Source organism: Muscardinus avellanarius (genome assembly GCF_963383645.1).
Source record: "Muscardinus avellanarius genome assembly, chromosome: 13".
NCBI classification, from domain to species: Eukaryota; Metazoa; Chordata; class Mammalia; order Rodentia; family Gliridae; genus Muscardinus; species Muscardinus avellanarius.
Window position 1 is genome coordinate 8,000,142 of NC_137799.1, and position 15,504 is coordinate 8,015,645.

The 15,504-nt window shown below is 48.2% G+C and overlaps 1 protein-coding gene across 10 annotated transcripts in view; it reads right to left on the reverse strand.

Moving 5' to 3' along the window:
- Window positions 1-369: 369 nt before the first annotated feature.
- ODF2 (outer dense fiber of sperm tails 2) overlaps window positions 370-15,504 on the reverse strand; it is a gene marked incomplete at both ends in the record, with an annotated part of 53,844 nt that continues 38,709 nt past the window's right edge. For 7 of the 10 annotated variants that reach the window (XM_080709409.1, XM_080709408.1, XM_080709406.1 and 4 more), the window contains 7 exons: window positions 370-558; window positions 6,498-6,623; window positions 7,055-7,217; window positions 10,539-10,639; window positions 12,515-12,673; window positions 14,115-14,219; window positions 14,374-14,484. In XM_080709409.1, coding sequence (XP_080565535.1) covers window positions 370-558; window positions 6,498-6,623; window positions 7,055-7,217; window positions 10,539-10,639; window positions 12,515-12,673; window positions 14,115-14,219; window positions 14,374-14,484 — 954 coding nt within the window. Of the gene's footprint in view, window positions 559-6,497; window positions 6,624-7,054; window positions 7,218-10,538; window positions 10,640-12,451; window positions 12,674-14,114; window positions 14,220-14,373; window positions 14,485-15,504 lie in introns of those variants that run through there. The other 3 variants (XM_080709414.1, XM_080709407.1, XM_080709415.1) reach the window with 2 other exon arrangements.

Sequence of the window (15,504 nt, forward strand, 5' to 3'; positions counted from 1 at the left end):
TGTGTGTTTCCTAAAAGAGATGAGGGTTGGAACAGGACTGCGGGAGAAAGCCCATCCCAAATGTTCTCTTGTGAAAGGAAGGAAAGTCTTAGCAAAGTCATGGTGAGTGAAATCTGGTACTCTAAGTTAGTAGTAAATTTAAGGCCTGCAAAGGTCATTAAAAGATTCTGTGTGGGAAGAGAACCAACTACTTCCTGCTTCATCCCCGACCGCTTTAGGGACTTTTCTGGGGTCAGTAGCTAATGACAAGACCCTGAACATGCTTCACAACTGGAAGAGAGGAAAAACCAGCAGGCTTTCCAAGTATGGCTTGGCAACTCCTTGGTTCCCATGGCATTAGGCAGGGCTCCAAGCCCCAGACAGGTGGCCTCAGGCAGGGGGCGACCGGGAGCGGATGGGCGAGCTCGTCAGGTAGGTGGCGTAGGGCCCATCCCCAAACACGTTGGCGTAGGAGGACTTGAGGAACTGGACGTAGTTCTGCATGCTGCGGTTGGTGCTCTCCGACTGCTCCAGGCGGTCCTTCAGGTCCTGCAGGCGGCTCTGATAGCGGCGGTCAGCCTGTGAGAGGGAAGCAGTGCGGGCGTGTGAGGAAAGGAGAGACAGCGCACTTCCTAAGAGGGGGCCAGGCTGGGGGGCTCGTGGGAAGGTCTGCTGATGAGCATGGGGCTTTGTGACTCCTGGGTGGATCGGGTGGAGTGTGTGTGTGTGTGTGTGTGTGTGTGTGACTGAGGATGGAGCCCAGAGGCATTCTAACTCTGAGTTACACTCCTAGCCCTGTTACTCTTGTCTTTTGAAATACTCGCTAAGTTGTAGAAGGCCTCACTAAATTGCTGAGGCAGAGTGTAAACCTGCAATCCTCCTGTCTCAGCCTCCCAAGGACTGGGATTACAAGCATGTACCACCATGCCTGCCCTTCAACCCATTTCATTCTTAATTTTGAAACAGGGTCTCACTAAGTTGCAGAAGGCTCACTAAGTTACTGAGGCTGGCCGCAAACCTGTGATCCTCCTGTCTTAGCCTCCAAAGAACCAGGCTGGAGTTTAGTTTGTTTTTATGGTTCTAGGGAATAAACTAGGGTCATTCTACCTCTGAGCTACACTCCAGCCCTATTTTATTTTTTTATGTCGGTGTGGTGGCCTACGCTTTATTTTTAATTTGGAAACAGAGATGCTGAGAGCCTTGCTTAGTTGCTAAGGCTGACTTCAAACCTGTACTACTCCTATCTTAGCTTTCCAAGTACTGGGATTACAGGTGTGTGCCACCATGCCTGGTTCTGGTTTTCTTTTTTCTTTTTTTTTTTTGCAGTACTGAAGATGGAACCCAGGGGCAATGTACTTCTGTACTTCCAAGCTACACCTCCAGCCCTATTTTTTAGTGTTTTTTTGTGTGTGTTTGTTTGTTTGTTTGTTTTTGCAGTACTGGGAATGAAACCCAGGGGCATTCTACCTCCAAGCTACACTCCGAACCCAATTTTTTATGCTTTATTTTGAAACTGGGTCTCACTGAGTTGCAAAGGGCCTAAGTAGGTGAGGTTGTCTGAGAACTGTGATCCTATGGTCTCAGCCTCCCAAATGCTGGGATTACAAGCCTGCACCATCACACCTGGCTTTAGTGTTTTTATTTTTGAAACAGTGTCTCACTGAGTTGAAGGGTCTAAGTAGCTAAGACTGTCCTCAGCTGCAATCCTGCAGTCTCCGCCTAGCCTACCGCCTACCTCCAAATGCTAGAATTACAAGTATGCGCCACCACACCTGGCTCCTTTTTTTTTTTTTTGGTGGAACGGTGTGTGTGTGTGTGTGTGTGTGTGTGTGTGTGTGTGTGTGTGTGTGTGTGTGTAAGCCAGGGCTTTTCTAACTCAGAGTTATACCCTCAGCCCTATATTTTTAATTTCTTAATTTTTTTTTTTTTTTTTTTTGCGTGTCTGGGGATGGAACCAAGGGGCTGAAATTCAACCTCTGAGCTACATCTTCTGCCCTATTTTTTATTCTTTATTTTGAAACAAGGTCTCACTAAATTGGGGAGGACCTTACTAAGTAGCTGAGGCTGTCTGCGCACTGCAATCCTCTGGTCTCAGCCTCCCAAATGCTGGGATTACAAGCGTGCGCCACCACACCCGGCTTCTAGTTTTTGTTTTATTTATTTATTTATTTATTTATTTTTGGTGGTACTGGGGGTGAAACTCTTCTCTGGGATACACTCCCAGACCTATTTTTATATCTTTTTATTTGGAAACAGGGTCTCTTGAGCCAGCGAGGCTGGCTTCAAACCTGTACGATCCTCCTGTCTCCGCCTCCCGGGGATTTACTTTTGAAACAGGGTCTCACTAAGTTGCAGAGGGCCTCAGTAGCTGAGGCTGGCCACAAACCTGCAATCCTATCTCAGCCTCCCAAGTACTGGGATTACAAATGTCCACCACACTCACGCAGTGGTTTTCTTTTGTGTGTGTGTGGTACTGGAGATGGAACCCAGGGGCATTCTACCTCCGAGCTAAACGCCCAGCCTATTTTTTATTCTTTATTTTTAAACAGGGTCCAAGTTGCAAAAGGCCTCACTAAGTAGCTGGGTCTGTCCTTGAACTGCAATCTTTTTGTCTCAGCCTCCCAAATGTTGGGATTACAAGCATGCGTCACCAGGCCTTTCTCTTATTTTACTTTTTTGTGGTACTGAGGGTGGAACCCAAGGGCTTTCTACTTCCGGGCTATCCTCCCAGACCTATTTTACACTTTATTTGGAAACAGGGTCTCACTAAGTTGCTGAGAACCTCACTAAGTACCTGAGGGTGGCTTTGAACCTGTGTGATCCTCCTGTCTCAGCCTCCCAAGCGCTGGGATTACAAGCGTGCGCCACCACGCCCAGCTCTGGTTTTGGGTATATTTTTATTCTTTATTTTGAAACAGGGTCTCACTGAGTTGCAAAGGGGATCCATCATGAAGCAGCTGAGGCTGTCCACAAACTGCAATCCTCCGGTCTCAGTGTCCCAAATGCTGGGATTACAAGCATGCACCACCACACCCAGCTGGTTTTCTTTTCTTTTTTTTTCTGAGTCTGATGAAGGAACCCAGGGGCATTCTACCTCCAAGCTACACCCCTGCCCTACTTTTTATTCCTTATTTTGAAATAGGGTCTCACTAAATTGAAGAGGGCTTCATTAAGTAGCTGAGGATGTCCTTGAACCCTGATCCTCCTGTCTCAGCCTCCCAAATGCTGGGATTACAAGCTTGCACCACCAGCCTGACTGGTTTTTCTATTTTTTAAGAAACAAGATCTCTTAGCAGATGGGCAATTTTGTAATCCCTGTGCTTGGGAGGCTACAACAGGAGGATCACAGAGGTTCGAAGCCAGCCTCAACTACTCTTAGTGAGACTCTCACTAAGTAGTGAGACCATGTTTCCAAATAAATTATAAAATAGGGCTGAGGGTGTAGCCTGGAGGTAGAAAGTCTCTGGGTTCCATCCCCAGTACCACCAAAATAAAAAAGATCACTTAGCCGAATGTGGTGATACACACATGTAATTCCAGTATTTGAGAGGTTCAAGACTAGCCTTAGCAATTTAGGAAGACTCCCAGCAATCTAATGAGACTCTTTTTTTTTTCTTTTTGAGGTACTGGGGATGGAACCTAGGAGCATTCTACCTCCGAGCAACACCTCCAGCCCTATTTTTTATTCTTTATTTTGTAACAGGGTCTCACTGAGTTGCCAGAGCCTCACGAAGTAGCTGAGGCTGCCCTCAAACCATGATCCTCCTGTCTGGCTCCTAATGAGACCCTTTTTTAAAACAAAAAATACAAAGGACTGAGGGTATAGCTTAGAGGTAGAATACCACCTGGCGCGGGGGCGCACACTTGTAATCCCAGCATTTGGAAGGCTGAGACAGGAGGATCGTGGTTTGTGGATAGCCACAACTATTTAGTGAGGCCCTTTCTAACTCAATGAGACCCTGTTTCAAAATAAAGAATAAAAAGCCGGGCGTGGTGGCGCAGGCTTGTAATCCCCGCGCTTTGGAGGCTGAGAGAAGAAATGCACAGGTTCGAAGCCAGCCTCAGCTACTTAGGCTCTCAGCAACTTAGTGAGACCCTGTTTCCAAATAAAGTATAAAATAGGTCTGGGAGTGTAGCCCGGAGGTAGAAAGCCCCTGGGTTCCACCCCCAGTATCACCAAAAAAAAAAAAAAAAAATAGGGCTGGGAGCCAGGCGTGGTGGCACACGCTTGTAATCCCCACACTTGGGAGGTTGAGACAGGAGGATCACGCAGGTTCAAAGCCAGCCTTGCTGGGTTAAGAGACCCTGTTTTCAGCCGAACATGGTGGCACATGCTTGTAATCCCGGCATTTGGGAGGCAGACCGGAGGATCTCGGTTCGTGGATAGCCTCAGCTGCTTAGTGAGGCCCTCTGCAACTTAGTGAGACCCTGTTCCCAAATAAAAAATAAAAAACAAGGCAGGAGGTGTAGCTCAGAGATTGAATGCCCTTGGGTTCCATCCCCAGACCTGCAAAAAAAAAAAAAAAAAAAACTGAGACTTTGTTTTCAAATAAAATATAAAAAAATAGATCTGGGAGTGTAGCTTGGAGGTAGAAGGGTTCCATCCCCAGTACCACAAAAAAAAATAGGGCTGGGGATGTAGCTCAGAGGTAGAATGGCCCTGGGCTCCATCACCAGTACCACACCTACACCCACACAAAGAGGTAGAACACCCCTGAGTTCAATCCCTAGTAGCATACACACACACACAAAGACAAGACAAGGTATCAGCTGGGTGTGATGGCATATTCCTGTAATCCTAGTAATGTAATGCAGTACAAAAAAATAAAAAATGAAAAGATGAAGAGAAAAGGCTTTACTAGCGGGGCATGGTGGCGCAGGCTTGTAATCCCAGCATTTGAGAGACTGAGACCAGAGGATCACGGTTCGCAGACAGCCTTGGGTACTTAATGAGGCCCTCTGCAACTCAGTGAAATCCTATTTCAAAACAAAGAATAAGCCGGGCGTGGTGGCGCACGCTTGTAATCCCAGCATTCGGGAGGCTGAGACCTGGAGGATCGCGGTTCGCGGACAGCCTCAGCTACTTAGTGAGGCCTTCTGCAATTCAGTGAGACCCGGTTTCAAAATAAAGAATAAAAAATAGGGCAGGGGGTGTAGCCCGGAGGTCAAATGCCCCTGGGTTCCATCCCCAGACCCGCAAAAAAAAAAAAAAAAAAAAAAAAACAAAGAATAAAAGCTGGGTGTGGTGGCGCACGCTTGTAATCCCAGTATTCGGGAACCTGAGACAGGCAGATCCCGGTTTGCCGACAGCCTCAGCTACTTAGTGAGGCCCTTTGAAGCTCAGTGAGACCCAGTTTCAAGATAAAGAATAAAAAATAGGGCAGGGCGTGTAGCTCAGAGGTCAAAAACCTCCGGGTTCCATCCCCAGACCCTCAAATAAAAAAAAAAAACAACAACAAAAAAAGCCTTCTTTCTTCTTTTCTTTTTGGTATTGGGAATTGAATGTAAAGGCACTGTACCTCCAAGTTATACCCCTAGCCCAATTTTATTTCTTGTTTTGAAACAGGGTCTTACTAAGTTGTGGAGGGCTTCATTAAGTAGCTAAGGTTGGCTGCGAACCTGCGATCCTTCTGTCTCTGCCTCCCAAATATTAGGATCACAAGCATGTACCACCACGCCCAGCTTCAAGTGATCCTTCTAACTTGGCCTCCTGAGTAGCTGGGACCACAGGTGTACACCAAGCAAACACCTTGGAAATTTCTTAACTAAAATATTCTAAACTTACATTGTGGTGGTAAATGCACTTCTCTGTGAGTATACTAAAAATTATTGAATTGTACAATATGAGTGATTTTTTTTTTTTTTTTTTTTTTTTGGTGCTACTGGAGATGGAACCCAGGGGCGTTCTACCTCCAGGATACACTCCCAACCCTATTTTTTTTTTTTTTTTTAATTTGGAAACAGGGTCTCACTAAGTTATAGAGGGCCTAAGTTGTTGAGGCTGGCTTTGAACCTTCAATCCTCCTGTCTCACCCTTCCAAGTACTGAGATTACAAGCCTGGGCCACCATACTCAGCTAAGTGAGTGAATCTTATAGAATATAAATAGAGCTGTTAAAAAACAAAAAAGGGATCTACCTAGAATATTCATGGAAAAATTACATGAGAACAATAAAACTATGTTTGATTAAAAAAAAAAAAAAAAAAAAGAGCCAGGTGTGGTGGCGCACACTTGTAATCCCCGCGCTTGGGAAGTTGAGACAGGAGGATCGCATAAGTTCGAAGCCAGCCTCAGCTACTGAGTGAGGCTCTCAGCAACTTAGTGAGACCCTTTTGCTAAATAAAATATAAAATAGGTCTGGGAGCATAGCAGAGAGGTAGAAAGCCACTGGATTCTACCCCCAGTACCACCAAAAAAAAAAAAAACAAAAAAAAAAACACCTGGTGCCACGGGCCCCAAGAAAGCTCAACTCTCAGTCTAGGCCTCTCTTCTGGCCCTGGCCCGCCAGCATGACTTACCTCGTCGCGGCTCCGCCGCAGCTGGCTGAGTTCAGTCTTGGTCCTGCTCAGCTGGGTCTCAAGGTCCAAGATTTTGTTCTGGGCTGTGCGCTCCTTGGACAGTGCCTGCTCCTTGGTTTGCTCCACCTGCTTGGAAGGCACAGAGATGGGGCTGGCTGACCTGACATGGGGAACACCTGGCAGAGAGAAGGCTAGCCACGCTTATACGTGGTCAGAGATGGCACTTGCACATCAAGGCAGACAAGGCTCCCTGAAGCCCCAGGGCATGAGCTAACTACGGGGGCTACCTCTGAGACCCCACTTTATCTGCCGTTGCCTGTGCCCCATGCATGAGTCATCACGTAGGATGGGGAAGACCTGAGACCCAAGAGGGCAGAAAATAAGTGAATAATTATGTGTAAAGTGTCATGCCCTCTACAATAAATAACTACTCACTTTTTTACAGCAAATTCATGAGGTAAGTACTACTATCTACCCACTTTTCAGATGAAGGAATGGGCTTAGGAAAGTGATTGTCCACAGTCACAAAGCGAGTTCGCAGTGGGATTGAGACTGACCTGCCTCCTGGCATCTTCAATGGCACTCTCCAGCTGCCTTGCCAGGGACCCACATTCCCGGGTTTTCTCCTCCAGGCGCAGCTGGGACTGGTGGATCACCTCCTCCCTCTTGGCAATCACCTGTAGGAACTCGACATTCTGGGCACTGGTCGCCTCCAATTTCCTAAGTGGAAGCACTCAATCAGACCCTGCAACCGCCAACCTGTCTTGTTCCACCCGGCCAGGGGGCGGCTGCCAGCCCTGGACTGAGGAGCTCATCAGGCCAAGAATGTCCATGCACCACAGAGCAGACCAAAGCGAGCTGCAGACCAGTCAGATGGCGCAGCGCTGAGCAACCGGAGCAGCTGGCTAGAGAAGACCATGGAGGAACAGAAGAGCAAGCCCACACCGAGCGTGCGCTGCACCGCGTGCATCAGCTCACGGAGTCCGGCAACCTTCTGCTTGCAAGTGGGCTGCCAGAATCATCCCACCCAGAGTGCCAGGGGGAGGGCACTGGCCTGCGGTCAGTCTGGTTGGCACGTGTCACCGAAACCCAGGACTTTGACTTTTTTTTTTGGTACTGGAGATTGAACCCAGGGACATTATACCTATGACTTACACCCCAGACCCTTTTATTTATTTTTTTGAAACAAGGGCTCCCTAAGTTGCTGAGGCTGACCTTGAACCTGCAATCCACCCATCTCAGCTTCCTAAGAACTGGGATCACAGCCGTGTGCCACCCCTCCTTGCTCAGGCCTTCAACTTCTGCTGCTCACTGTTACCTCTCCCAGCAAAGGGACTTTGGCATACCACTGCACGTCTTACATGCCAGCCATTGGGCAGCCAGCCACGCCATCCTGGTGTACACTGTCCCCACTGCTCTTCGAAAATGCCTTCCAGTTTAAAGCGTGTTGCAAGTCCTGCTGGACCTAGCTGCATCCCCCAGGCCGGCAGGGCAGAGCGGAGGTGAGGCGAGGAGCAGACCACAGGCCAGCCTCCCTGCAGGTTGAGTCAGTACCTGGAGTAGTTAGGGCTCCCAGCCCTTCAGATCCTTCACCCCCAAAACTAAGGCTAGGACTAGGACCCAAAGGCTCCAGCCCTCATGTACAGATGCTAACATGGCTCTGGAGGCAGCTAGTAACAAGTCGAAGTCATAGCCCTGGTGGGTACCAGTTGTGTGACATCAGGCAAGTCACTATCTCTCCCCAGCATTTCTTTGTATTTAAAATTAGAACACCAAGCTGGGCATGGCGGAGCACGCTTGTAATCCCAGCATTTGGGAGGCTAAGACAGGAGGATCGCAGTTCGTGGCCAGCCTCAGCTACTTAGTGAGGCCCTTGTCAACTCAGTGAGACCCTGTTTCAAAATAAAGAAAAAAAAAATAGGGCTAGGGGTGTAGCTCAGAGGTAGAATGCCCTTGGGTTCCATCCCCAGTACTGCAAGAAAAAAAAAAAAAAATTAGAACACCAGAGCTAGGCAGTGGTGGTGCACACATGTAATCCCAGCATTTGGGAGGCTGAGACAGGAGGATCACAGTTCATGGACAGCCTCAGCTGCTTAGTGAAGCCCTTGTCAACTCAGTGAGACCCTGTTTTAAAATAAAGAATTAAAAAAAAAAAAAAGGGCTGGGAATGTAGCTCAGAGGTAGAATGTCCCTAGGTTCCATCCCCAGTATCGGGGGGGAGGGGGGGGGAGACTAGAACACTAGAAGCAGGTGTAGTGGTTTACCCCAGTAATCCCAGCACTTGGGAGGATGAGACAGGAGGATTGCAAATTCAACGACAGCCTCAGCAAGTAGTAAGACTCATCAACCTAGAAGATCTGTTTAAAAAAGAAAAGGCTGTAGGTACAGCTCAGAGTAGAATGGCTCTGGGGGTTCAATCCCCAGTACAAAAAAAAAAAAAAAAAGACATCAAAGCCAGACACAGTGGCATACCTCTGTAACCTTGGTATTTGAGAGGCTCAGACAGGAAAGATCACTTGTTTGAGGCCAGCTTTAGCAACTCAGCAAGGCCTTCAGCAACTTAATGAGATCCATCCAAAAATAAAACATGAAAAGGGGTATGATTCAGAGGTAGAATGCCCTGGATTAAACCTCCAGTCAGTCACACACACACACACACACACACACACACACACACACACACACAAATAAATTTTTAAAAATATGCTGGAAGCCGGGCGTGGTAGTGCACGCTTGTAATCCCAGCACTTGGGAGGCTGAGACAGGAGGATCGCGCAGGTTCGAAGCCAGCCTCAGCAGCTTAGTGAGGCTCTCAGCAACTTAGTGAGACCCTGTTTCCAAATAAAATAGAAAATAGGTTTGGGAGTGTAGCCCAGAAGTAGAAAGCCCCTGGGTTCCATCCCTAGCACCACTAAAATAAATAAATAAATAAATAAATAAATAAATAAATAAAATGCTGGGCACGCCTGTTAATTCCAGTACTTAGAGGCTGAGACAGGAGGACTGCAGGTTCAAAGCCAGCCTTGGTGCTAGGCGTGGTGGCGCACGCTTGTAATCCCCATACTTGGGAGGCGGAGACAGGAGGATCAGGCAGGTTCGAAGCCAGCCGTGCTGGCTTAAGAGACCCCGTTTTCAAATAAAAAAATATAGAATAGGTCTGGGAGTGTAGCCCGGAGGTAGAAGGACTTCCAGGAACCCCAGTACCACCAAAAAAAAAAAAAAAAAGCCAGCCTTGGCAACTTAGTGAGATTCTCAGCAATGTAGTGAGACCTTGTTTCCAAATAAGAAAATTGGACTGGAGTTGTAGCTTGGAGGTAGAATGACTCTGAGTCCAATCCCCAGTACCAAATAAATAAATAGATAAATAAATAAGGAGACCAGCTCACAAATACATACTAACCTATATCAACCATCTTTCTATGCCAGGTAATGTGCTAAGCCTTGACGAGGATCCGCTCACGAAGACTCACAAGAACTCCATCAGCTAGATTGTTCTCCCTGCCTTGATCTTAGCTCAAGATGAGAAACTAAGGTTCAAAGGAGTTAAATGATTTGCCCGAGGTCACAAGGCAGTCACGTGGCAAAATGGTACCCGAGGCCAGGGCGTCTGATTCTGAAAGGTGTGCGCCTCGCCTCTCACTCCTCCCAGTCAGTCAGTCAGAGAGCGGAGTCAGGTCAGAGAGGCGGTGGGAAGATTGGCAACATAAGGCAGACTGAGGGAAGTGCCCTCCACTCTGCAGCAGTGGACTGGCTGCTCTGTTTCATCTGGGCTTGGTCCAAGCCTGCCTTTGAGATGGCTGGTGCCTCTAGGTGACCCCCTTTGACTACGCAATAAGGGAGCATCCCTCCAGGCTGAGACCCCTTCCTCTCTCCCACAATCTTACCACTGGAACGGAAGTGGCTTTTCCTCTGAGGTCTGCCTAGCACCTTCCAGGGCCTTTAGTCCCTCAGATACTTCCGCACACTAAGCAGAAAGCAGCTAAGTGGCTGAAAGTCTCAGGTCCTAGGAAGAGGACAGAGGTGGGAGCGAGTGCCTCTAACCTCTCCAGTTCATCCACCTTCAGACTCAGCTGTTTATTTTCCTTCTGGGAAGCCTGCTGTTTTTCTCTCGCCATCTCCAGCTTGTCCCCCTGATGTTCGATCTAAAATGACAGGAACACAGACTGGTTTATGAAGGAATTTTTCCTTTTCCCTGTGACCTGTCATCCACACCCAGGAAAGAGGCCCACTGTCCTCAGCAGGTGTCCAAGGCTCAACACACAACCTGGAGGGGAGAGAAGAGCAGGGACAGGTCAGACCCACTTCAAAGACTGTCCCACACTGGGAGAAGCCAGCCGAATGCTGAGCCACCACCGTGACGGTGCTTCTGGATCACAAGAGGCCACTGGAGGCCCAGTTGGCATGGGGCAGACAGAAGGCAGAAGCAGATGGCGGCCCACACAACATAACACAGAACTTTCTGGTTATGTTGTTGGTACCACTCATCTCATCCTTCCCTTAACTGGGGACAGGAGCAAACGGGATGACAGCTTAGCTATCGATCCAGGCTGACAAGTTTTAAGAGTTACCCAGGGGCTACTTATGCAGAAGCCTCAGGTAGCAGGGCTCAAAAGGCCCTGACAGTACTCAGGGTCAACTGAGAAGGAACCAGGGAGATCTGGCTGGGCTCCACTCCTACTGATACCTGGTGGCTCTGCAACACTAGGAAATTGCTTCTCCCTCTAGACCTTAGGCTGCTTTGCCAAGTTCCTGGGAGAAATGCAATGAGAGAAAGCTGGAGCACAGGGCTTGTGCTAAAAAATGGTAACTCTTAGCCAGCCGTGGTGGTGCGCACTTGTAATCCCAGTACTTGGGAGGCTGAGACAAGAAGACCACAGGTCCGCAGCCAATCTCAGCTACTTAATGAAGCCCTCTGCAATTTAGTGACACCTTGTTTCAAAATAAGAATAAAAGCCGGGCATAGTGGCACACGCTTGTAATCCCAGCATTTGGAAAGCTGAGTCAGGAGGATCTGGGTTCTCAGCCAGCCTCAGCTACTACTTAGTAAAGCCCTCTGCAACTCAGTGAGACCGTTTTTTTTTTTTTAAAAAAGACTAAAAAATAGGTCTGGGGGTTTATCTCGGAAGTAGAATGCTTCTGGGTTCCATTCCAAGTACCATTAAAAAAAAAAAAATAAGAAGAATAAAAAGCCAGGCATGGTGGCGCACGTTTGTAATCCCAGGATTTGGGAGGTTGTGACAGGAAGACTGCCCGGGTTCAAAGCCAGCCTCAGCTATTTAGTGAAGCTCTCAGCAACTTAGCAAGACTCTGCTTCCAAATAAAGTATAAAAAAAAAAAAAAAGAAGAAGAAATGGGGCTGGGGATATAGCTCAGAGGTAGCCTGGGTTCAATCCCCAGTACCACACACACAAAAAAAAGTAGCTCTTTTTATGATTACTCCAAGCAAACAGGTCAAGAGAGAGGAAGGGTCCTGCTCAAGGTCACAGAGCAAATGAATAGCATGGAGTTTCCTGGGTGCCACAGGCAGCTGGCATGGTTCCAGTCACTGGGGGCAGACTGCTTCTGGAGAAAAGGATTGCTTGCTTCTGCCTCTGGACAGAATCTCAGGAAATGGATCTGTGAAGAGCAAGGAGAGGCAGTTAAAGCTGGAGGAAGATGGAAAGAAAGGCGAGCCGGGCCTGGGCTTCAGCGGAGGTCTCCGTCTGTGGGGCAGAGGACGGCGGCAGAGCGTGCAGGGTGAGGCAGGTGGCAGACAGAGCATTCAGGGCCGGGCAGCTGCAGAAGGACCCGAGGTCTCCAAACGAGTGACGCCTCCTATAACTACAATCACTTTGTGCAAACACAAGGCATTTGGCACACCAGACTTTTATTTCACAGCACTGATGATAGCTCACTCCTTCCAGAAAGCAGCAGCCAAGAAAAAGGAAGTGGTCCTCCCTCGGGGGATGTGCAGCTCATCTTGGTAAGCGGGCCCCTGCTCGGGCTAGGTCGTGGGACCCTTTCTGCCAGTCCCTTACCCGGCTGCGCAGGTCTGATATGATAGCTGTGAGGTCGATGTTCTTCCTCTCATAGCCCTGCAGCTGGTCTTGGCACTCAGCCAGCTTAGCCTCCGTGATCTTGAGAATGTCAGGCAGCTGCTGCAGGTCAGCCAGCTGGGACTGGAACTGCCGACGTGCCTGAGCAGGGAGAGAAAGCCACCGTTGACAAGGGCCCTGCAGTCCTCTGCAGTTAGGGCAGGGCTGCCCACGGTCCCAAGAGGGTCCTGCAAAACCCACAGGCAAAAGTGGGTGTTCTGCCTTCCCTGCAGGCTACCAAGCAGGTGCCTGCTGCTCTCTAGGGACACTTGGGCCCGCCTTACCACTTAACCTTGCTTTACATAGTCATCAAATAACAACAGCAACAATGCAGCTCACAACAAGACCCAGGCATCACAGTGATGGTTCTCTGTAGTAGCTCATTCAATTCACACAGTAAGCTAAAAAGTTTATGGACTTTTATCCCACATAAGGATACTAAGAATTCAAGGAGCCAAGCCATCTGCCCAAGGTCATTCAGCTAACAACAGGTAAAGCCAGGACTAAGGTCTATTCTAGGAATGCAATGCTATAAGAAAGAGAAAAGAAAGAAGGAAAGAGAAAGAAAGAAAGAAAGAAAGAAAGAAAGAAAGAAAGAAAGAAAGAAAGAGGAAAAGAGAGGAAAAAAGATAGCTCTGGTGTTGGTCCGTATTTGTACTTAACAAAAAGACTGAGAACTAGGGAGGGATAGTGAGCTGCCCAAGGTTATAAAACTAGTTAGTGGCAGAGCCTGACTCAGCCCAGCTCCAGGGTTACTGTTAGGATGATCTCCATGCTCTGGTCAGTCAAGCATCTTTACAAGAATAAGGCTCTTTGGGGAGGGAATGGGAGGGATACGTTTTGGTTGGCATAAAATAAAGACACCATATGAATAAAAAAGGCACACCAAAGACCTACTATACCTGTGGATATGAGTCTTTCCGGAGCGTGTTTTGTTTTGATAAAACAATGGAAAAGAAATGAAAGCTGGGGATATAGCTCAATGGTAGACACGTGCTTAGCGTCCACAAGGCCCTGGGTTTGAGCCCAATATGCGCGTGCACGTACACACACATACACACACACACAAGAAAAGAAAACTAAAAAACTAAAAACTCTCAGAGGAGAACGAATAAAACTAGGGGGGAAAGAAAGCATGAGAAGCTGGCGTGGTGGGCACGCTTGTCATCCCAGCATTCAGGAGGCTGAGACTGGAGGATCGCGGTTCGAGGACAGCCCCAGCTACTTAGTGAGGCCCTCTGCAACTCAGTGGGACCCGGCTTCAAAATAAAGAATAAAAAATAGGGCAGGGGGTGTAGCTCGGAGGTAGAATGCCCCTGGGCTCCATCCCCAGACCCGCAAAAAATAAAGAAAAAAAGCATGAGAGAGAGAGAGGAGAAAGGACAAGAGAGAACATGTACTAAGGAGCGGACCAGCTCACTAATGGGAAAGTCAGTTACTCTGCCACCCAAGTCAGGCTGAGTTGAAGGCACACAGGGCACGGCCACATCGTCCAACCCGACACCTGGACTGGGGAGGAAAGGAGCAAGGGAGGGAGCAGTACCGCCTCGATCTCTTTGTTCATCTCATCTTTAAGGATCTTGTTCTCTTTGTCACAGCGTTCTAGCTGGGCAGCCACTTCATCAGCCTCCAATCTGGTCTTCATCACCTAGGGACCAACACCACAATGGGTTATCTTGGGCAGAGCCAAATTTTGGTGAGAACCACCTCCACCAGCCCTTGCTGCAGAGGACTGACGGTGAGCGCCAGCCCGATGGCGGCAGGTGACACTGCTCAGAGGACCAGGCTTCCAGGTGGCTTACCTGACTCTTATAGTTGTCGATCATTCCCTCATAGTTCTTCACTGATGCCTTTAGCTGTTGGACCTCGATGTGTGCCTGGTTGAGCTTATCCTCCATGGGGGCGAAGCTAGCCTAGAAGGGGAGGCTCAGGGGCATCAACAGGAAGGTTCTGGACCAGGTGGCCCTCCTCCCCTCGACTCTGCTGCCAGGAACCAGCAAAGGAAAAGCCCTTCCTCTAACCCACAGAGCAGTTTTCCTCAGAGAGGTTCCAGATAAGACTCCTAAATGTAACCAACTCAAGTGAAGAGATGCAAATAAATAACATTTCTTACTCCAAAAGCAATATATATAAAATCACTAAAGAAAATGAACAGCTAGGGTGTGGTGGAGCGGTAGAACACTTGCCCAGCACGCACAAGGCCCTGCGTTCAATCCCCAGTACCAAAGAAAAAACATGGACATAAAACCAAGACATAGGACTCATAATGCATATGATATGGCTGCATATCTATAGTTCTGAACCTATTTTAAATCTTCAGCAAGAACGGGATGATGCTGTACTTACTACAGCATACCTTAGAAGCTAACAATACATTACGAGCTGCTTCTCAAGTCAACAAATGTCCTCCTCTAATCCAAATGGGCATCTTCGATGAGATAACAGAAATCATGGACCACGATACCCACGGCCAAGCTGCACCCCAGCCCACTGTATTTTTTGTTATGCAAAAGGGTCGCACTAAAGCCAGGCATGGTGGTACACACTTGTAATTCCAGTACTTGGGAGGCTGAGATGGGAGGATTGTGGGTTCATGGCCAGCCTCAGCTACTTAGTGAGGCACTCTTCAGCTTAGTGGGACCCTGTTTCAAAAAAAAGAATAAAAACTAGGGCTGGGGAAGCCGGACATGGTGGTCCACGGTTGTAATCCCAGCATTTGGGAGGCTGAGACAGGAGTATCTTGGTTTAGGATAGACTTAGCCACTTAGTGAGGCCCTTTGAAACTTAGTTTCAAAATAAAGAATAAAAAATAGGGCTGGGGGTGTAGCTTGGAAATAGAATCCCCCTGAGTTCCATCTCCAGTACCAAAAAAAAAAAAAAAAAATAGGGTTGGGGTGTAGCTCAGAGGTAGAATGCCCCTGGGTTCAATCCCC